This window comes from Manis javanica, chromosome 8 (genome assembly GCF_040802235.1).
Source record: "Manis javanica isolate MJ-LG chromosome 8, MJ_LKY, whole genome shotgun sequence".
In the NCBI taxonomy this organism is placed as follows: domain Eukaryota; kingdom Metazoa; phylum Chordata; class Mammalia; order Pholidota; family Manidae; genus Manis; species Manis javanica.
The window spans coordinates 106,754,341-106,778,873 of NC_133163.1; the positions used below are offsets into that span (position 1 = coordinate 106,754,341).

Here is a 24,533-nt window from a genome sequence, read left to right on the forward strand (position 1 = left end):
AGAAGTAAGAGCTCCAATCAATACCTGACTTTATACCATAATAACCTTGAAAAAGAAGAGCAAGCCAAACCCAAAGCCAGAAGAATGTGATAAAATTAGAGTAGAAATTTTTTAAATAGAGAGGGGTAAAAACTACAGAATTAATAAAAACAAAAGTCAGTTCTTTGAAAATATCAAGAAAATTGACAGAGCTTTGACTAGACTAAGAAAAAAGCAAAGTCTAATTCCTAAAATCAGAAATGAAAAGAGGGACCATTACTACTGACCTTAGAAAAACAAAAAGGGCTATGAAACAATATTATGACGAATTGTAGACTAACAAATTGGTCTTTATGAAATGGACAAATTCTTTGAAATACATAGACTACCAAAACTGACTCAAGAAGAAATAGAAATTCTGAACAGAGCTAAAACAAATAGAGGGAGAATCAGTAATAAAAGTCCACTGACACACACCTGATCATCAACATTTGTCCTCTTACACAACTAAACTATGTTTTCTACCTTTATCTTGCATCTACCTACCACTTCAGCATTTTATTAATAATAATAATAATAATAATAATAATAATAATAATAATAAGGGAGAAATGTGGGATTCACATATAAATCAAGTATAAAAATCAAATGAATAATCATATTTGACCTGACTTTATAGTTCATGATGCGTGATGAAAACCAAAAGTTTCTGTGATGACTGCCCTTGCACCGTTCACCATGTAGGAACTTGTTTGTTATGCTTCAGAAGATTGGAGACTGTTGAGAATTAGGCTTGGGGTTGATTAATGATTGTGCATTGAGTCCCCTATACAGAATTTTATTGTTGTTAACAACCATATGATCAATAAATATGAGAGATGCCCTCTCAAAAAAAAAAAAAGTCCACTGAAAAGAGAAAAGCCTTAGACTGACTAAATGGGTTCACTAATGAATTCTACCAGTCATTTAAAGAATTAACACCAATCCTTCTCACTTATTCACTCATTCTATGAGGCTAGCATTTACAGTAACACAAAGCCTAACAGAGAGATCATAGGAAAAAGGCAACTACAGAGCAATATCCTTTCTACATACTAGCATAAAAATCCTCAACAAAATACAAGTAAGCTTAATTTAAGCAGCATATTAAAAGGATTATACACCATGACCAAGTGGGTTTTATCTCAGAAATGCAAAGATAGTTCAACATGTGAAAATCATGATAATTCATTAATAAAATGACACAGGGAGAAACAATTTGATTATCTCAATCAATGCAGAAAAACCATCTGACAAAGTCTAATACCCTTTCATGATAAAAACACTTAACAAGGGGCAGTCCAACAAGAGGATATAACCATTATAACTATATAAGCACCCAACACAGGAGCACCGACATATGTGAAACAAATACTAACAGAATTAATGGACAAAATAGAATGCAATGCATTCATTCTAGGAGACTTTAACACACCAGTCACAACAAAGGACAGATCCACCAAACAAAATAAGTAAAGACACACAGGCACTGAACAACACACTAGATAAGATGGACCTAACAGACATCTACAGAACTCTACACCCAAAAGCAGCAGGATACACATTCTTCTCAAGTGCACATGGAACATTTTCCAGAATAGACCACATACTAGGCCACAAAAACAGCCTCAATAAATATAAAAAGATTGAAATTGTATCCACCAGCTTCTCAGATCACAGAGGTATAAAACTGGAAATAAAATGTACAAAGAAAAAAAAAGGCTCACAAACACATGGACGCTTAAGAACATGCTCCTAAATTAATCAGTGGATCAATGACCAGATTAAAACAGATGAAGCAATATCTGGAGACAGATGACAACTAAAGCACAACGCCCCAACTTCTGTGGGATGCAGCGAAGGCAGTTCTAAGAGGAAAATATATACCAATCCAGTATTTTAAAGAAGGAAAAACAATCCCAGATGAATAGTCTAAAGTCACAGTTATTGAAACTGGAAAAGAAGAACAAATGAGGCCCAAAGTCAGTAGAAGGAGGGACATAATAAATAAAGATCAGAGAAGTAATAAATAAAACTGAGAAGAATAAAACAACAGAAAATATCAACAAAACCAAGAGCTGGTTCTTTGAGAAAATAAACAAAATCGATAAACCCCTAGCCAGACTTACTAAGAAAAAAAGAATCAACACACATAAACAGAATCAGAAATGAGAAAGGAAAAATCACCACAGACACCACAGAAATACAAAGAATTATGAGAGAATACTATGAAAATCTATATGCTAACAAACTGGATAACCAAGAAGAGATGGACAACTTCCTAGAAAAATACAATCTTCCAAGACTGACCCAGGAACAAACAGAAAATCTAAACAGACCAATTGCCAGCAATGAAATTGAATCGGTAATCAAAAAACTACCCAAGAAAAAACCCCCAGTCCAGATGGATTAACCGTTGAATAATACCCGTTCTCCTTAAAGTTTTCCAAAAAAGTAGAAGAGGAGGGAATATTTCCAAACTCATTCTATGAAGCCAGCATCACTCTAATACCAAAACCAGGCAAAGACCCCACACACACAAAAAAATTACAGACCAATATCCCTGATAAACACAGATGCAAAAATACTCAACAACATATTAGCAAACCAAATTCAAAAATACATCAAGAGAATCATATACCATGATCAAGTGGAATTCATTTCAGGGATGCAAGAATGGTACAACATTCAAAAATCCATCAGCATCATCCACCACTTCAACAAAAACAAGGACTAAAACCACATGATAATCTCCATAGATGCTGAAAAAGCATTTGACAAAATTCAACATCCATTCATGATAAAATCTCTCAACAAAATGGGTATAGAGGGCAAGTACCTTAACATAATAAAGGCCATATATGATAAACCCACAGCCAACATCATACTGAACAGCAAAAAGCTGAAAGCATTTCACTTAAGATCGGGAACAAGACAGGTATGCCAACTCTTCACACTGTTATTCAACATAGTACTGGAAGTCCATAGTACAGCAGTCAGACAAAACAAAGAAATACAAGGCATCCAGATTGGTAAGGAAGAAGCCAAACTGTCACTGTATGCAGATGATATAATACTGTACATAAAAACCTTAAAGACTCCACTCCAAAAATACCAGAACTAATACCTGAATTCAGCAATGTTTCAGGATACAAAATTAATACACAGAAATCTGTTGCATTCCTATACACTAATGATGAACTAGCAGAAAGACAAATCAGGAAAACAATTCCATTCACAATTGCATCAAAAAGAATAAAATATCTAGGAATAAACCTAACCAAGAAAATGAAGGACCTATACCCTGAAAACTATACTACACTCATAAAAGAAATTGAAGAGGACACGAACAAATGGAATCTCATCCCATGCTCTTGGCTAAGAAGAATTAATATTGTCAAAATGGCCTTCCTGCGTAAAGCAATCTACAGATTTTATGCAATTCCTATAAAAATACCAACAGCATTGTTCAACAAACTGGAACAAATAGTTCTAAAATTCATATGGAACCACAAAAGACCCCAAATAGCCATAGCAGTCCTGAGAAGGAAGAATAAAGCAGGGGGATCTCACTTCCCAACTTCCAGCTCTACTACAAAGCCACAGTAATCAAGACAATTTGGTACTGGCACAAGAACAGACCGACAGACCAGTGGAACAGAATAGAGAGTCCAGATACTAACCCAAACATATACAGTCAATTAATATATGATTAAGAAGCCATGGATATATAATGGGGAAATGACAGCCTCCTCTACAGCTGGTGTTGGCAAAATTGGACAGCTACATGTAAGAGAATGAAACTGGATCATTGCCTAACCCCATATACAAAAGTAAATTCGAAATGGATCAAAGACCTGAATGTAAGTCATGAAACCATAAAACTCTTAGAAAAAAGCATAGGCAAAAATCTCTTGGACATAAGCATGAGTGACTTCTTCATGAACATATCTCCCCGGGCAAGGGAAACAAAAGCAAAAATGAACAGGTGGGACTATATCAAACTAAAAAGCTTCTGTACAGCAAAGGACACCATCAATAGAGCAAAGAGACATCCTACATTATGGGAGAATATATTCATAAATGACATATCTGATAAAGGGTTGACATCCAAAATATATAAAGAGCTTGCACACCTCAACAAACAAAAAGCAAATAATCCAATTAAATAATGGGCAGAGGAACTGAACAGACACTTCTCAAAGAAGAAATTCAGATGGCCAAGAGGCACATGAAAAGATGCTCCTCATCGTTAATCATCAGAGAAATTCAAATTAAAAGAACAATGAGATATCACCTCACACCAGTAAGGATCGCCACCACCCAAAAGACAGACAACAACAAATGTTGGCGAGGATGTGGAGAAAGAGGAACCCTCCTCCACTGCTGGTGGGAACGTAAATTAGTTCAACCATGGTGGAAAGCAGTATGGAGGTTCCTCAAAAAAGTCAAAATAGAAGTATCATTTGACCAGAAATTCCACTCCTAGGAATTTACCCTAAGAACACAGCAGCCCAGTTTGAAAAAGACATATGCACCTCTATGTTTATCGCAGCACTATTTACAATAGCCAAGAAATGGAAGCAACCTGTGTCCATCAGTAGATGAATGGATAAAGATGTGGTACATATACACAATGGAATATTATTCAGCTGTAAGAAGAAAACAAATCCAACTATTTGCAACAACATGGATGGAGCTAGAGGGTATTATGCTCAGTGAAGTAAGCCAGGTGGAAAAAGACAAGAATCAAGTGATTTCATTCATCTGTGGAGTATAAGAACAAAGAAAAAAAACTGAAGGAATAAAACGGCAGCAGACTTACAAAACCTAAGAATGGACTAACAGTTACCAAAGGGAAATGGACTGGGGAGGATGGTTGGGAAGGGAGGAATAGGGGGGAAAAAAGGGGCATTACTATTAGCAGACATAATGTAGGGGGTGGGCACCGGGAGGGCTGTGTAACACAGAGAAGACATGTAGTGATTCTATAGCATCTTACTACGCTGATGGACAGTGACTGTAATGGGGTATGTGGGGAGGCTTGATGATGGGAGGAGTCTAGTAAACATAATGCTACTCATGTAATTGTAGATTAATGACACACACAAAATAAACTTAACAAACTAGGAACAGAATGGAATTTCCTCAACTTAATGAAGATCATTTAAGAAAAACCTATCCCTAATATTATGCTTGATAGTAAAAGTTCGAAAACCTTCCCTGCTAAGATCCAGAACAACACAAGGATATCCACATTCACCACTTATATTCATCATTTTACTGGAAGTTCTAAGAGCAGTTAGGCAAGAAAGAGAAATAAAAGGCATCGAAATTGGAAAGGAGAAAGGAAAACTATCCTTATTTGTAGATGATATATACTTACATATATAAAGGGAATCCAAAATAAAACTGTTAGAGCTAGTAAAATGAATGAAATTTAGCAAAGATTGAAGATTAACACACAAAAGTTAGTTGTATTTTTATATAATAACAGTGAGCAAACCAAAAATAAAATTAAGAAAACTTCATTTACAGTAGCATTCAAAAAAGAACCCAGTAATAAACTTAACTACCAGGCATAAGACCTGTACACTGGAAGCTACAAAGCACCGCTGAAAGAAATTAAAGAAGACCTACATAAATGGGAAAATATTCAGTGTTCATCAACCCAGAGGACTTAATGCTGTCAAGATGGCAATACTCCCCAAAGCAGTCTACAGATTCAGTGCAATGTGTCAAAATTCCAATGGCATATTTTTTGCAGAATGGAAAAGCTGATCCTCAAATTTAAATGTAATGTCAAGGTACCCCAAATAGCCAAAACGATATTGAAAAAGAAGAATAAAGTTAGAGTAAGCACTTTCTAATTTCAAAATTTACTATAAAGCTATAATAATCATAGTATGAAACTGACATAAGGTAGATATGCAGACCAGTAAGATAGAATTAAGAGTCCAGAAATGAACCCAAACATCTATGACAAGTTGCTTTTCAGTAAGGGTGCCAACACTACTGAATAAAGAAATACTATTCTCAACAAACAGTTCTAGGGCAACTGAATATCCACCTTCAAAAGAATGAAGTTGGACCCATTCTTAAACCATATAGAATAGTTAACTCAGAGTGGATCTGTGATCTAAGTATAAGAGCTAAAACTGTAAACTTGTAGAAGAAAATGTAGGATTAAATCTTCATTACCTTGGATTTGGCAATGGATTCTTAGATATGACCATAAAAGCATGAGAAACAAAAGAAAAATATATAAAAATTAGATTTCATCAAAAAACTGTGACTCAGGGCATTGTCAAGGAGTGAAAATACAACCTTTAAAATGGGAGAAAATATTTGTAAATCAGATGTATCATATATAGTGTGTGTATATTTATATATATATGTAAAATATACAGTACATAATAGTCTGTTATCCAACACACAACATATAAGAATTCTTTAAAATACAACTGCAGAATGATAACCCAATTCAAAAATGGGCAAAGACTTGAGTAGACATTTTTCCAAAGAAGATTTACAAAAGGCCATCAAGCCTTTGAAAAGTACTCAACATCATTTGTCATTAGGGAAATGTAAATCAAAACCACAATAAGATACCACTTCATACCCATGAGGCTCTAACTGAACAGAAAGTAACAAGTGTTGACACGGATGCAGAGAAATTGTATTTCTCATAATTTGCTGGTCAGAATGTAAAATGTTGCAGCATGTGTGGAATACAGTTCGGCAGTTCCTCAAAAAGTTAAACACAGAATTACCACGTAGCCCAGTAATTCTACCTCTAAGTATATACCCCGAAGACTTTAAAACAACTACACACATACTTGTATGTGAATGTCCATAGCAACACTGTTCACATTAGTTCAAAGCTGGGAACAACCAAAGTGCGCCATCAATGAATGAATGGATAAACAAATTAATAGAACATTTGACCTTCAAACAATGGAGGGGGTTAGAGGTCCAACCCCCCATACGGTTGAAAATCATATAACTTTTGACTCCCCAAAAACTTAGCAACTGATAGCCTACTATTGGCCAGAAGCCTTACCAATAATATAAACAATTGATTACATTTATTTTGTATATGTATTATATACTGTATTCTTACAATAAACTAAGCCTGAGAGAGGAAAATGTTTTTTCAAATTGTTGTAAATCTCTGAAATAGTTTCCAATATATTTATTGAAAAAATTTCAAATTTAAGTGGACCCATGTGACTCAAACCTGTTTCTGTTCAAGGGTCAAGTATATAGCCATATAAGGGAAAATTATTAGCCTGAAAAAGGAATAAAGTACTGATACATGTGACAATGCAGATGAACTTTATGCTAAGTTCATCATAAAACATCATGCTAAGTGAAAGAAACCAGACACAAAAGGTCACATATTGTATGATTCCATTTATATGAAATATTCAGAATAGGTAAATCTGTAGAGACAAAAGCAAACTAGCGGTTGTCAGATGCTGGAGTAGGGGAGGACTGGAAGTGGCTTTTTAATGGGTTCAGGATTTCCTTTTGAAGTGATGAACAGTTTCTGGAATTAGATGGTGATTATTACATACTATTATGAATGTACTAAATGTCACTAATAGGAAACTTTAAATGGTTTATGTGAATTCTACCTCATTTTTTGTTTAACCTGAGACATAACAAAAATTATTCAAAAATCAGTAAATAGCATAATAAACTGAGTCAGTTTTTCTTGATTATTAGAATGGAGGCAAGACTACTGTTACAAAGTTTTACTGATTCTTTCTGACCAGAGCTGAAGTTTATTTCTCAGCACCTTTATGATAGTAAGTGGCTGAAAGAACAACTAAGAGTAGGTGGATGGCAAAAATGGTATTAAATACTGATTAGGAAGATGTTAATGTATCAGGACAGTCACAGCTCTTTTCACTTGAGAGCATCCTCTCAAGTGTATCCAACACCCTTTCCAGTTCAGATCTTTTTTCCCTCAGCTACCAGAAAGTTTGGAAACAAAATAATGTCATGTGTTTTACGATGAGGTCACTGGGTTGGTAGGTTAGGCCTGCTGAAACACTGGATTTCAGTGAAAACAATTGACACAATCTTGTAAATAGCATACCTTTGGCTCTCAGCCATGTCATTCTGAGGTTTTGTTTTTTAAAATCACACTTTAAATGCCCAGATACTAGAAAGGCTAGCAAAATGCATTTGTTGACAGAATCTATAAAAAATAGGAATAGGGTAATCATTATGGATCAAAATAACAATATTAATTTTATCAGAGATAAATGGTAATTAACTTGTATACTTGTGACCAAAAAACACAAACTGAACAAGGGCACCTCTGGAGGGCCATGACTTATGCAGTAGAGTCATGCATAAGTGACTCTTATGCATAAGTGTAAAATATACAGTACACTGGCGCATATGCAGTAGAGTAACAGGGTGTGTTCACTCTGATCCTTTTAGTCTAAGCTAGCACAAATGGGTTGTTTAAATGTACTGTTGAAAACAACTGCACTAATCAGGCCACATCTGGGACATTGTCTTCCATTCCATTTTACAAGAAACTTTGACAAAACTGAAAATAAATCCAGAGTTCTATGTCAGGGATGAGGAGGAGGACATTGAAACCCATGTCATGAGACACAGTTGAAGAAAACAGGAATGGCTAGTCTTGAAAATATTGGCATTCTTCAAACAGTGAGAGCTATCCAAAAAAAGAAAGAAGAAAAACAGAATTGTGTGGTATGAAAGCATTCAAGCCATTTTGTAGAAGTATTCTTGATGATTAAAGAATGGAACCATATAGTAATTAAAGTGTCTTTTCAACCCTTAAATTATATGGATTTACATGATTACTAGGAAGCCAGGAACACGAGGGTGAGGAAAAAGAGAACATAGAAATCAAATAAATACTTTTTGGATACTCCCTAAATTCAAGGCATTGGTGAAGGTATTATAACTCAGAAGTGATGACATTCTCAGGTTTGATTGGTATCAGTGGGAAGATAACTTGTTTCTTTGGCCTTGGTTTACAGTCTAGTCTTCTGAGGCAAGATCTAGGGCTTGGAAGCCCAGCACAGCTATCATCTTCAGGAAAACCCGGGACACCATACTACTCATTCTCTGCCAGCAGTTCCCGACGAAGGCCACTCCATGACTCTGCAGCACTTGGTAAGTTTATTGCACAACCAGTCCCATCCTGCAAATGTTTCTTTTTCTTCCTCTTAGTCTATACTTCTGACTGTTCTTTTAATTAGAAGAAATTTGCTTTCTTTGGTGTCATGTTGATTTTTTAGCATATGCATAAAATATATCTATTGGATAGTTAATAAATAATTTAATACTCTAGTCATCAGTATAAGAAGAATTAAATAATGGGAAATGGGACCAGTTCTTCCTCTCAAAGTTAAAATGTGGTGTGCTAATACTAACATCTAACTTTTTACTGAAGTCTATATGATGCTTAATGGTTTACAGAGGGGTTTTGTATACATTCTTACCTCATCAGTATAGCAGCCCTGCTAGTCTGTGGCTTAATACTAGATTTAACATAAAACTGAGGCTCAAAAGAGGATGCATTCATATAATTAGTAGGTAGTTTACCTAGGAAAAGATGAAAGACTTGTTGACTCCCAAGGTCAATATTTGCATATTAATTGCTTCTACTCCCCACTTTTTAAAAAACAGGTAAAATTAATATAACTAATAAAATTAACCATATTACAGTACAATTCAGTGACATTTACTACATTCACAGTGCTCTGCAACCATCATCTCTATCTATTCCAAAACATTGCCTTAGAAGGAAATTCATTGCCTATTAAGCACTCAACCCTTATTTTCTTTATCTTCCTTCTTTTATGTCTCATACATAGCCTAACCAGGTCAGTCCATATTGTTATTGCTGCTTACAGCAACCTTCAGGTGTACTCTGACACCTTACCCAATCAGTGTGTAAATGTGGGGATTTTTGGTGATTCCTACCAAAGAATCTTTTGCACAAGAAAATCAAAGTTGTAGCATGTTTATATTAACAATAGGCCAGCTTCTAAAATAAATACAGTCCACCAAAAGAAAATATTTCATAGTTACTTACTTCACAAATATTTGTTGACTGTCTGCAATTTATATATCTACCTTCTGTCAAACTACTATTTTGGTGAAATAGCCCTAGTCTCTCGATCTAGAGTATGCTTGAAGGTATAAAATGACACAACAATGAATGTTCACATTTAGTTAGCATAAAGAGCTCTGATTAGATGTGCTCACCTCTCATTATAATGGGTGATGTAGTATATATAGTGTTAGAGCCCAGGTGATTTAGACCAGTATACTTTTTGTTATTTAAGAAATGATAAATTGTAAAGTGTCTTTTCTCCATCTCCACTTTCCCACCAAATGAGTTGATCAGAATAGGAAGATTCATTTGAGTCTAGATGTATCAGTGTCACTCTAGAAAAATATTGTTAGTGTATGTGCACTTACTGTGATAAAAAGCACTAATGTAGACCAATGTACTATTACTAATATACAATATACTGTTAAGTTCAAGGAGAAAATGAGCTATTGAAATAACTACAGAAGGTAGAGATAGATTTGATAAAAACTCAAGTTTTCTAAAAAATTAAAGCTTATATCTTCATTTTTATTTTGATTGTAATGATAGATGATATTAACTATCTCCTCCATGCCAGGTAGTGTGCTGTACATACTGCATCTTTACAAAAACTTCTTGAGGTTGTAATATTAACCTCATGTTACAACTGAGGAATCAAGAACCCAGAAGCTAAGTAACTTAGCCGAAGCTTAGTATCTGGGCAGTATCCTGGTTAAATACCATTTAGTGGATTATTATTCCATTTCTCATTGTTATTTTTCAGTCATGGCCATTGTTTCTTGACATTGTAATTATTCATAAAATCTTCGAGTTGAAGGACTTCAGATATCATGTGTGCCAGTCTCAGCATCTTCTCAAGCTATTTAGATGCTTTAGGAAATCAACATTCTGCAAAACAGTATCTATCAATTTAAAATCAATTTGTCACAGATTTTAATGTAAACCTAATAATGATGGCTAAAATTTATTAAGTGTCACTCTGTGTTAGGCACTACCCTGAGCATCTTTCATGTATTATCTTTATTGCAGTAACTCCAGGAGGTATTATTCCCATTTTACATCTTAGGTAACTGAAGCTCAAAGAGGTTAAGTAACTTGCCTAAGCTCACACAACTGCTGTATGATGAGCTGAAATTTTAATCCAGCCAGCTTACTCAGGATAACTATTACGCTTTATCCCAAAAGTGAACTGTGACTTCTAAAATCATGATTTTAAATCTGACATTACCTTGTAATTGTATACTGGCAGCTAATGTTGAGCTAAAAAGAAAAAAGAAAAATTTCTATTCACATGGCAGGGAAGAGCTGTCCTAAACTCTAAATAGCAACATCTTCTATGAGTATTGTCACAGAATAGTGATGGACTCCAAACTGATAGGCAATTTAATCGACTCTCTTGGCATAGCATGTATGTAGCTTTTGCTAAGGGATACTGTTACTAGTTGTGAAGAGCTGGGTTCTAGAAAAGCTTCACAAAGAACAAAAATTTTGCCTCTAAGTTTCAGAAATACAATGTGCCAGATGCTGGCACTTTTGTTTTAAGGAAATATATATATTATTATCTCTGGCACTTTTGTTTTAAGGAAATATAGTGTGCCTATTGGGGTAGGGACTTGTACTAATGAATGTTTTTCCCCTTTTCATTGTATGAAATTTTTCCACTTGGTACTTAGAAAGTTGCTTTTTTAGTTTTACAGCCTTCTGTGATATTCACTGTAAAGATTCCCAACCCCAATCTAAATGGGGGGGGGAAATCTAAATTTTTTCTTAAACTGCATGTCTTACTATGTTGTATCATTTGTGACCCAGGAGAATACCATACTTGTCATTTTTACAGTTTAAAATATTGTACTTTACATCACCTTACCTGTTCTTTCTTCTTACTAGTGAACTCTGAAAAAACCTGAATTTGATCCATGGTTAGTGTAAGATTGGAAAGGTGCACCTACTACCTTTTTTTTTTTCACAATAAATAAGTCAAAGAGCTTTAAATTTTAAATTTTACAGATAAGTAAAGTTAAATTACCAAGTGAGGCTGTATAGGCATATGAAAATCCTCATGTTCTATACAATAATAAAAAACTTATCTTAAGAAGAAATAGACTTCATCTAGTTATTTCTTGGAAATAAATATTAACATCCAAAGATAAATCGTACAATAATTAGTGCTAACGTTAGAGTTTTATCCATGTTTTTAAAGTAAATGTCCTTGTAGAATATTGGATGACATTGTATATGACAGTGCCTATATATAATAGTTAATGTAGCATCTGTCTGACATTATAATCTTAACTTTTCATTTGTTAAGTTTTATTTTAAGTTTTTAATACACTGAGTTGTAGCATGGCATTAGTTTTTACCATACTTTTAAGTCCAACTCTTCATCTGATGTGGACACTAAATTTGAGTCTCTAAGGAGTCCTGTTATTTAAATGACGTGTTGCACCTGTTGCCCCTTCGCAAATGAAACCGAGATAAATGATATAAAATGCCTCAACGGGAGCTTCGCCCATAATAGTTACTTGAAAATGTTAATTCCCTTTCTTCACACATGCTTATTGCTGTGTTATTTTCTTTCTTGTTTTCCTTACTTTTTATTCGTTTTACTCTCCATAAACATTGCTTCTGAAAAATGTATTTCAGGATGTATCACTTCATTAGGAGAACATGTTTTGTACTGGAACCATTTAGAAAGAATGAGACCCCTATTCCTATATTCCCTTACTCCTAAATACTGGAAAATGAGAAAGGCATAGGAGGAAAAAATTCTTCATTGTTCATTTGAAGTCTGGTCTTTTCTAATTTAAATGCTGATGAAATACACATTTTCTATGTGCAGATACTTTGCAAGCAAAGAAAGTCAGGAAGGTGCCCCCTGGTTTGCCTTCTTCTGTAAGTACCCATTTTTTTTGTCTTCGTGGTAAATAAACCCATTTCAAGTATTCAGTATTTGCTGGCTAAAAGGATATATTCGATTGGTGTCAGTAGGCTCACTTCACATAGTAACTGTTCACTGCTTAATGGAGTCATTGATTGAGATAAATCCTCATTTAATGTTAGGTTTTTAGATTTCTCTGCAGTGATTTGTAGCTTACTCATATGCTCTTACTCCCTGTCCCTGTCATTTGAATTCCCCTCTTGGGAAGAAGAGTAGGCCAGTAGCTGTCAAAAAAGATCTCCTGTACAGGTCTTTTGATGTTTAATTAGTCATTATGTTCCTGAGCAGGAGGACAGACAGAGATTAATAGCTGAGAATCTTAGAAATTTACATTTGTAATAATCCCAGTGGAGCTAAAGACATTAAGATTCGAAGGACATGTTCAGCTCAGCTTGCCTCAGTAGGTCTGAGGTTATTAATATGCATAAATCACCAAGTCAGATGTTCATTGTAAAGCCCTTGGGGATTTTAAAGCCTTCATTAAGCTTTTCCTAACTTCAGCCTAGCATCAGGAAAGCTTTCAAGCAACTAGTTTGTTGATCCCTCTTTGCTCAAAAATGTATCCTTTGAGAATAGAGCTCTCATGAAGGAGGTTGGAAGGGTTTGGTGAATAGTCATTAAGAGCCATGATAATCTAATGCTGTAGGGGTGTTTGTGCTGTTAAACATACTTTATTCTTTAAAACAGTAAAAGTATTTATACATGAACCTACATCATAAATCCACCTGCAATTTAAAAATCCTTGGTGTGAGAAGGGAAAACTTTTCCTCTTCCCTTTCCTTAGAACAAATGGGGAGTGGGGCTTTTGGATTGAGGCCCCTTGTAGGGTACATCTCTTTGTTGTGTAAATGAATGTTGGGCTTTTATTTGGCAGTACTTAACACAGGGGCGCAGGTGCTGCCGGGTGAGTCACAGCTCATCGAAGTATACACTGAATGGAATATCCTGTTTGGCAAGTCGTAATCCAGAAGGAGCAGCATGTTCTGGGCTTTTATTTCTTGTTAAGGCTGAAGAAGAGATACCATCTTTTTGGTTGTTTGCCTGCCTTCTTTCCTATGTTCTTCCCCTGCCTTCTCTTCCATGTGATACATGAAAACTCACATCTGAAATCCTCTGTGACACGCAGTTCCAGATGGGTCTCAATTTTATGCAGCCTAGGGCAGCTGTGCTCGGAACCTGCAGCCTACCTACCTGGAAGGTTGGATTGCAGCTGCAGGCATTCTTAAAAGCTTTTGCTTGCATAAGCACTTGGACCCACTGGAGGCTGAATAGCTGCTTGATAAACAAAATGAACACAATGCCACAAATCATTATTCCCGAAGACAGGAATTTTTTTTCAGCAGCAGCTAAAAATAGTTGGGCAATTTACATTTTAACAGTTGTGTGCTGTGCAAGGGTAGGTGGTTCAGTATATCAGATGATTTTTGCTAGATTAACAGAAATCATATTTAAAACTGACAGAACTGCTAAAACATGTAACAGCAAATTTCTTTTAATTTATTGCTCTAATTCTATAAGTGTAATAGAAGTTAAATTACATATTAATACTTAGCACAACTACACAGGTGGAAAAAAACACATTAGTAAATGAAAAATTCATGTCATTTCTTCTTAGACTGACATTAATTTTAATAATGTATTTTCAGTGCTTCATAGTTCTTTGATTTTTTAAAACAAAAGGGCAAAGTGGACAGAAGAACCTGGAAAAAGAATAGACACTGAAGGTCACCAGTGCCCCTTACAGTCCTAGGCATAACAGCATTCCCTGCTTGGAGGTAGTTCTCTATCGGCTCAGTTGTTTAGCACAAGACTCACAGCATGGGAAAGCCACCGAATTCTTTGAGAACCTTTAGGAAATTTCACAAGCCAACCCCACTTATATATTATATTACCAGCTGTCTAATTTGAGATTTATTAGATTTTTGTACAGAACAGAGTGGAATTCAGTATTTTCAATTCTGTATTTCAGCATCAAACATGATTGTATTACTTTGAAACTGTGCTGAAAATAGTATTTAAACATACTGTATATTAAAGATGTAAATAATGCAGTTTAATTATGTTTTAGATGAAATGCTATTTTGAAATATCAAGTTTTTTAAAGAAAAAATTTTTTACCTTTAAAAACAGATACTTTGATAAATAATGCCAAAATAATAAACTTCCAAGAACACTTCTGGGTTAGACCATTTATGTTTTTAGTGTCTAAAACAAATGGAAATTTAAAGTTATGTTTTTCTATTTGAATGCTTTTACTTAATAAAATATATGTAATTTATAGACCCTTAAAAATGTGAATTTTTTTTAATGGTATAAGAATGAAAATGGACTATATTTTATTTCACGATCACTTGAATATCACACTTGTCAAACTAAAGTAGAAACTTGATGGTAACATCTCAGATTTCAGTTTGCTGCTTAGTCCAACCTGTCTTTAATCACCTATAAAATACATGTTACCTTTACTAAATCAACAGTGAAAGCTAGGTTTCCTACCTGTATTCAGAAATACAGAGTATGCCAGTATCCTACCACCACCAAAAACAAAGCGGCAGAATTACTTAACATGCAGAGCATTGGTAGTTTACATAATCTGACCAGAGAGCATTGTTTAGAGGCCTTTTCTTTTTGTGAACCGTAATACATATTTTTTGAAAGTCATTATTATGATAATTATTTTTTGCTACCATTAACGTATAATTACATGACCAACATTATGGTTACCAGACTCTGCCCATTATCAAGTCCCCACCACATACCCCATCACTGTCCATCAGCATAGTTAGATGCTATAGAATCACTACTTGTCTTCTCTGTGTTATACTGTCTTCCCTGTGCCCCCCACACACACATTATATGTGCTAATCATAATGCTCCTTTTACCCCCTTATCCCTCCCTTCCCACCAATCCTCCCCAGTCCCTTTCCCTTGTTAGTCCATTCTTGGGTTCTGTGAGTCTGCTGCTGTTTTGTTCCTTCAGTTTTTGCTTTCTTATTAGACTCTGCAGATGAGTGAAATCATTTGATACTTGTCTTTCTTCGCCTGGCTTGTTTCACTGAGCATAAAACCCTCTAGCTCCATCCATGTTGTTGCAAATGGTAGGATTTGTTTTCTTCTTATGGCCGAATAATATTCCATTGTGCATATGTACCACATCTTCTTTATCCATTCATCTACTAATAGACACTTACATTCTTCCATTTCTTGGCTATTGTAAATAGTGCTAAACATATTGGTGCATAAACATAGGGGTGCATATGTCTTTTTAAAACTGGGCTCCTGCATTCTTAGAGTAAATTCCTAGGACGGAATTCCTGGGTCAAATGGTATTTCTATTTTTAGTTTTTTGAGGAAGTCCATACTGCTTTCCACAGTGGTTGAACTAATTTACATTCCCACCAGCAGTGTAGGAGGGTTCCCCTTTCTCCACATCCTCACCAACATTTGTTGTTGTTTGTCTTTTGGATGGTAGCCATCCTAACTGGTGTGAGGTGATATCTCATTGTGGTTTTAATTTGCATTTGTCTGATGATTAGCGATGTGGAGCATCTTTTCATGTGTCTGTTGGCCATCTGAATTTCTTCTTTGAGAAGTGTCTGTTCAGATCCTCTGCCCATTTTGTTTCTGTGCTTTTTGTTTGTTGAGGTGCATGAGTTCTTTATATATTTTGGATGTCAACCCCTTATTGGATATGTAATTTATGAATATATTCTCCCATACTGTAGGATGCATTTTTGTTCTATTGGTGGTGTCCTTTGCTGTACAGAAGCTTTTTCGTTTGATATATCCCACTTGTTCATTTTTGCTTTTGTTTCCCTTGCCTGGGAGATATGTTCATGAAGAAGTTGCTCATGTTTATGTCCAAGAGATTTTTGCCTATGTTTTTTTCTGAGAGTTTTATGGTTTCATGACTTACATTCAGGTCTTTGATCCATTCTGAGTTTACTTTTGTGTATGGGGTTAGACAATAATCCAGTTTCATTCTCTTACATGTAGCTGTCCAGTTTTGCCAACACCAGTTGTCATTTCCCCTTTGTATACCCATGGCTCCTTTATCATATATTAATTGACTATATATGCTTGGGTTAACATCTGGACTCTATTCTGTTCCACTGGTCTGTTGGTCTGTTCTTGTGCCAGTACCAAATTGTCTTAATTACTGTAGCTTTGTAGTAGAGCTTGAAGTTGGGGAGCAAGATCCCCCCTGCTTTATTCTTCCTTTTCAGGATTGCTTTGGCTATTCAGGGTCTTTTCTGGTTCAAAATGAATTTTAGAACTATTTGTTCCAGTTTGTTGAAGAATGCTGTTGGTATTTTGATAGGGATTGCATTGAATCTATAGATTGCTTTAGGCAGGATGGCCATTTTGACAATATTTATTCTTCCTACCCAAGAGCATGGGATGAATATCCATTTATTAGTGTCTTCTTTAATTTCTCTTAAGAGTCTGTAGTTTTCAGGGTATAGGTCTTTCACTTCCTTGGTTAGGTTTATTCCTAGGTATTTTATTCTTTTTGATGCAATTGTGAATGGAATTGTTTTCCTGATTTCTCTTTCTGCTAGTTCGTCATTAGTGTATAGGAATGCAACAGATTTCTGTGTATTAATTTTGTATCCTGCAACATTGCTGAATTCAGATATTAGTTCTAGTAGTTTTGGAGTGGATTCTTTAGGGTTTTTTATGTACAATATCATGTCATCTGCAAACAGTGACAGTTTGGCTTCTTCCTTATCAATCTGGATGCCTTGTATTTCTTTGTGTTGTCTGATTGCCGTGGCTAGGACCTCCAGAACTATGTTGAATAAAAGTGGGGAGAATGGGTATCCTTGTCTTGTTCCCAATATTAGCGGAAAAGCTTTTAGCTTCTCGCTGTTCAGTATGATGTTGGCTGTGGGTTTATCATATATGGCCTTTATTATGTTGAAGTACTTGCCTCTATACCCATTTTGTTGAGAGTTTTTATCATGAATGGATGTTGAATTTTGTCGAATGATTTTTCCACATCTATGGAGATGATCATGTGGTTTTTGCATAATACATATTTAGGTATCATAACTACAAACCTCAGCTCCTCTGTTCCTCAGAAATAGAGACTGGTACTCTATGCAGGAAATGAATGCTAACTTGTCTGTCTGTGGATGTGGATCCAGTATGGGTGTGTTGACATCATTAAAGCAGTATGGCCAGGATGGCCTGAGAATGATCTGCTCATATCTCCTGGATTCACTTACTGATTGGTTGGTTGGTTGTACTGCCCCAGACTTGACCGTTAGCCCCTCAGAATTTTTGAGTAGGAAATCTGAAGTTCCTTTTGGGTCTACAATGCTAAATACTATGGTTTTAAAACGGATGTGCTCAATATATAACCAGAAAGCATAGTTGACATAGTTTTCTTCCTGCTGATGAAGAAGTAGTATTCTTAAGTACATTTAATTTTCCACTTGCTTCTCTAGACAAGTTGAAATATTGGACAAAACATAGCAACAACAATAGAGTGATGCATGAACACTGAGAGAATCCAGACATACATACACACTATCATTGCCTCAGGGAACTTAGATGAACATGGATTCAATGAATTAATTACATTGCAGTAAGGCAACTAAAGGTGTATATACCAAGTGCTCTGGAAACAGGGTAGGTAGAACTAATAACCCTGCATTGGGAAATAGTAGTGTCCTCAGAAGTTTACATCTGGGCTGTGTCTGGAAAGATGACTAACAGTTCTTCTGTTAGAGCAGAGAGAGAATAGACCAGATAGGTAAAAAGCATAGACGTGTGAAAAAATAAACATGTGCTCAGGCCACATCTAGAAAATACAGCGTTACTCAATTCTTTGCCAAATACAACCTTTGTACTTTTCCTATAGCAGACCCATTCTTCCACTCCAGAGGAAGGTTAGGAAACACATAAGACCAGTCCAGATATAAAAAGGGATAAACTGTCGTAGTGGTCTACCCAGGAAAAAGGTCTAAATTATCCTGGCCAGTAGGTAATAGGAGGCATTTAATTGTTAAGGTTATCTTGGAGTCTTTGTCAAGGCATGGGTGGTATACGTTGACTTTGCGAGGTGTTTTCATTCCTTTTTAGGGTTCCTGAACCTCCCTTTCCCTTCTCTAATTACCAACTTTAGTTTTTGTTCTTTGAATGTACACCAGCTGTTTTTCATCTATATGAGATTTTTACTAAGATACAACATTAAAGGAAAGTTTGAAGAACTAGATAGGGATCAGGGGCAGTTTTTTTCCTGGTAATTTGTGAAAAAAATGGAAACATTTGCAGTATATTTATTAACATCCTTTACAGCTTAAATGTCACTCTGTTAGAGACACAGGACTTGAATGTGTGAGAATCTGCATTAACCATTATCTGTATCATCTTAATATTTGCCACACAACTCTGTAAGATAACTAATATCCTCTACTTACAACTAAGGAAATTGAGACTCAGAGATACTAAGTAACTTACCCAAAATCACACATAGAGGCAAGATTACAACCTATTTATTTTGAATGTTAAAACATGTTATGTATGTTGGTTTACTCATAAAATATCTTACTTAGTATATTAAATTTAAAACAATATATTCTGGATGTTATATCTCTGTTAATCAAGTTTATTTTTAAATGGCTTTGTTTTTCATGGGGCGACGACCATCTGAAAGGATGATGTAGAAAAGCACAGACTTCCCAGTCAAGCAGATGATGGTTTTTATCTGGCCTCAGCTGCTTTTTATTTATAACCTTGAAAAAACTGCTTTTAAGTTTTCTAAATGCCAAGTTTCTATTTGTTAAAGGAGATGATAATGCCTATCTCAAATGTCAGTAGTGTAAGGGCATCTGTGCCTGGTGTATAACAGACACTCAGTAAATCTTCGTGCTTTTTTTTTTTTAGTTCCTACCATTACAGCCTGAAATTTAAAGGAACTTAAGCGTTTCATTTTCATCAAATTTCACTGAAAAACAAAGAAAAGTTTGAAAACATAAGGACAAATATAATCAAAGAAAAAGTTGTGTTTCATACACTTGGGTGTATAATGTCATAGTGATTAATGATAGCTGCTACTGTTCAGAAAGCCTCCTTTTCAGAAAATGAACCTACCAAAAAAAGGAAGGAAATTTTGTTGAATCAAATTCTGCTGCCTAGAATTCATACTAATTATTTTTGTCTTTTAAACTATCAAGAGTCTATGCTTTTTTTTTTTAATTTCATCAATTGAACATCTTTATGGTCCTCTGAAGTATATCTCATATGGAGGGAAGTTTATTTTTTCTTATTCTTTATTTCTTAACTTGGTGTTAGTATTTTCAAACATAGATCCTTTTTTTTAATATGACAGAGATGCAGAATTCTGAAGTAAAACACAGTCGGCCTCCTCCCTGTCTCCGACCCACAGATAGAGGAGGCGACGCGATGAGTTGCCAAGATCTTAGTAGGCCGGCCAGGGGACTCAAGGCATAACCAGCTCAAGAGTGGTGCTGAGAGGGCACCTCTTGTGTTTATTAGTCACACAAATACATCCAAGGACAGTTGGTGATCTCACGCATACAACCATTGGCTCATTGTGATCTCAGTGCACAACTCTTTCTGCAACGTTCCCCAGCACAACACAATAGGGGAGATAACTATGTTGCGGGAACTGGCCTTGGTTAAGACACAACATTCATTTAAGGAACACGTCACATTCCTCAAGGCACACATCACTGATTAATAGAGAAGAACAGTTGAGTCATGAAATTTTGAGCCCATAAGACACTTTATAAAGATTTTTATCACCAGAAACCAACCACCTAGACAAATTCCAGATACCCTTTCGACTTAAATTCCTAGTTATGTTCTTGTTCAGCAGCATTTGAAAACATCTTCTGAACATCAGTTCTTTATATGGTATCAAAATGGTATATCTTACTTGTTTTGAATATAACAGATTTACAGTTCTGTATATAGGGTGGTGACAATATACTTATTTCTTAATCAAATACCTTGTTATACTTTGTCCTCTGTTTTGAGTATATATATATATATATATATATATATATATATATTTAAGTACAAAAGCTATTACAGTTTGTCAGATAATTTGTTTGTTTTTTAGTTAAACTCTCAAAGTGTATTTTACCACCCCAGCCATCAAGGAAAATTTTTTTTCTAACTCTTCCTCCCATAAAGAACTCTACAGTTTCTGATGTGAACCAAAGCAGCTTAGATTCCACCTTTTCTTGCTTTGATACAAACAGGTGAAATGTTTTCTAGCCTTTGAATTGGTAATTGACTAGGAAATGGTGCTTCACTTTCTCCCCAAAATTTTATGGGATTTTAGTTTGTTGGGAATGTCCCTTTTTAAATTAATGTGAATTTTTTTCAAATTATTTTTACTACTAAATTTGAAATTTGAGGGTCACCTCGAGGTGATTGGAAATATTCTGAGGTATTCCCAAACCACAAAGACCACTAAACCATCTTCAGTGATCTAGCATTTTTATGTACACACTAAGAATTAGTTAGAATATTAAATAGAAGAAGTCAGAATACTAAATCCTGAGGTGCATGAACTGAAGATTTTTTTTTAATAGGAAAGGACAAATACAACTTTCTGGGACTGGTAGAAATGAATTAACTTGGAAAACTCCCATTTAAAAGATTACTGGCTGTCTGAACCAGTGAGAAAAAGGTCCAGTGTTAAAACTACAGAGAAACTGTTACCTCCAGTTTATCCATGAATATAGCAAGATTAGCAACAAATAAAAAACTCTCCAAGTGTCCTTCAGAAGTCACTAGGAAACTAAGGTAACAGAGTGTATAGACAATTATCCAAGGCCTTTAAGACTAGCAAGAATCCTAGTGATTCTGGAAGAAACAGTATTTACACACAGTACCACCTTCAGCTGAACTTCATGTATGAACTCTCCTGTTCTTAGACATGAGTTGGAATAGGTTATTTGCTTAACTCCTTTGTCAGACAAGCATAGAAGGCACACAACAACTCTAGGTACTTAAAAGAGTTCCTTATTTCTGGCTATTAGATAAGCTGTACCTATTTGAAGGCTACATCCATAAAATTTTCCAAAGTGGTGGATACTTTCTCTGACCTTGTATAGGTCAGATTAGCAGAAATATATTAGTATATAAAGGGAGTGGTTCTATAATCCATTCCATACTTATAAGCAGTTTGGTCATTAAATAAAAGATTTTCTTCATACATTAAAAAGAATAAATAGCCACTGTGTTTCTGCTGACAGTAAATACTGTTCAGAACACTGTCAGAATTGTATCAGTGTAGATAATAAACTTTTTAATGCATAGTTCTAAAATGTTCATTTTTGTGACAAGCCAGTAATGTCTTTGGTCTTATTTCAAGTCACAAAGCAGAAGGAAAAGTAACCAGTGAGTCCTGTGTATCCAACTGTTTGTACTGATATGGTTATACAACCAATAGTGATATTTGTTATTTTCTGACTTTTCTTTCTTTTTAAAGAAGAAAGAACCTGGCTGAATTTCAGAGCTGACTTTTAAGGTTTAACTCAGCTCTTCAGCTGCTGGTATTTCAGGTTTGGGGGGCTTTACAAATCAGATGTAAAAGACTGTGTGCGAGTCCACTGACAGGGTATTCAGCATCAGTAGAACCGTGAAGGTTTTTTGTTTTGTTTTTTCTCTAATACAATTGAGGATTATTTTTTCTACTATAGGAAAGAAGAAATAAATCAAGAAATTCAAAATTTATCAATGAGGATATTTGGGGCACTCAATTTCATTCTAAGTTAGGGAAGGCATTGACATCCTAAGTAATTTGCTGACATGAGATATGCCATCACTGATACTCCCTTTGTTTTTACTAGTAATGATTTTATTTGAAAAGCCATTTATTGTACTTGTATAATGTCTACTTTTCAAAGACTATAATGAAGGCTATATAGATAAGTTCATAGTTAGACTTCTAAGCATTTAGTCCCAGGATAGTCCCAGGATAATTTCTTTCTCTCCAATGTTTACATTCAATGTTATATTCATTGAATAGATTTTAAATAAAGTTTAAAGTGTTGACCATTCAAAGTTTTTGTCTTTTCATTGTCTGTGACTGTTTAAATATATAATCTCATGTATTTATAATATCCTACTTGTTCTAAAAAATGATTTGGTTCTAGAAATTAAGTTCTGGGAAATTTGCTAGAGCCTGCTTATTTTGTTGTAGCCTAGATTTCTGTTCTTCCTCAATGTGCTAGACCAGGAGTCAGCAAACTTTGGTGTAAAGGGTTATATAGTAAATATGTTCAGCTTTGTGGGACATAAAACTACTCAGCACACAATTACTCAACTCTATTGGATTGTGAAAGCAGTCACTTCTGTACAGATGATAAAGAGTGAATGAGCATGGCTGTGTTCCAATAAAACTTTATTTGTAACATCAGGTGGTGGGTCAGATTTGGCCCACAGCCATAATTTGCCAACCACTACATTAGGCTTAAAAAATAAAAAAGTATATGCCTATAGGAGATAAACTACACTTACCCCTTCTTTATAAATGTATTTCCTATGAAAAACAGAGAAAGAAATATTTTCAGGCCTGTTACCTGCTGTTTTTTTTTTTAAGATTCATTACCTGATATTCATGATATTCATTAGTTCCTTCATCATTTCCTTAAGGCCCAGGCACGGCGAGAGTTTATCATATTTACAGAAACTTAACAGGACTGTTATTTGATTTGTTCCAGTTATAATAGCAGAAGAGCTTCAGTATCTAAAGTGGGTGCTACAGAGTCATAATTTTTCTAGGATTTAATGTCACATTGGGTAATAATCTGTAGTATAGTTTATGATGTCATAAGTAAGCCCATGAATAGATGTTTATTTGAAATAGGTGGGTTTAAAGTATTTAAATAATCTGGCTTTAATATAAACAGCCCTACTATAATTTTTTACTTGTAAATTTTTACCCAGTCATTATCCTTTGTTCTGGTCCAACTTTTCACATAGAACCCAAAGCAAAGGGTAGTTCCTAGCAGTTTGAGAGTCAGTTCCCACCCAAGTCTGACTTGTGAAATAGATTATGTTGAAACATGTGACTTGTCTCTCTCTAAACACAAAAGCCTCATATAAAATTTAAGAGAATCTTACATCACATGATTAGAAAATTGTTTTTTTTAATGTTCATCTCTATATAAATATAAGTGAATATAGTTCTTATTTAGTTGTTTTTTAGCTTTATGGTATCTGTTTAATAAGAAATAATAGTAAAACTCTTACCAAGTTTTCTGACTTGTGCTCAAAAATTTTTTAAACCATAAAACTTGACATTATTTAAAATCAAGTTATCACTATCTTTTCCAACATCACCAAAGATATTTATAAATTTCAAAACCAATAATTTGAATTAAAATTAGAAACTCCTTCCTACTAGAATGAGCTCCATCTAGTAGATCTCTAGTGAGAGAAATATGAATCCATTCTGTTAAAATTAAGTAAATATAT

At 34.9% G+C, this 24,533-nt stretch overlaps 1 protein-coding gene across 9 annotated transcripts in view; it reads left to right on the forward strand.

The window, feature by feature from the left end:
• TCF12 (transcription factor 12) overlaps window positions 1-24,533 on the forward strand; it is a 440,339-nt gene that overhangs the window by 341,464 nt on the left and 74,342 nt on the right. For all 9 annotated transcript variants that reach the window (XM_037020957.2, XM_037020959.2, XM_037020962.2 and 6 more), the window contains 2 exons: window positions 9,048-9,183; window positions 12,969-13,021. In XM_037020957.2, the coding sequence (XP_036876852.2) occupies window positions 9,048-9,183; window positions 12,969-13,021 (189 nt within the window). The remainder of the gene's footprint in view (window positions 1-9,047; window positions 9,184-12,968; window positions 13,022-24,533) is intronic.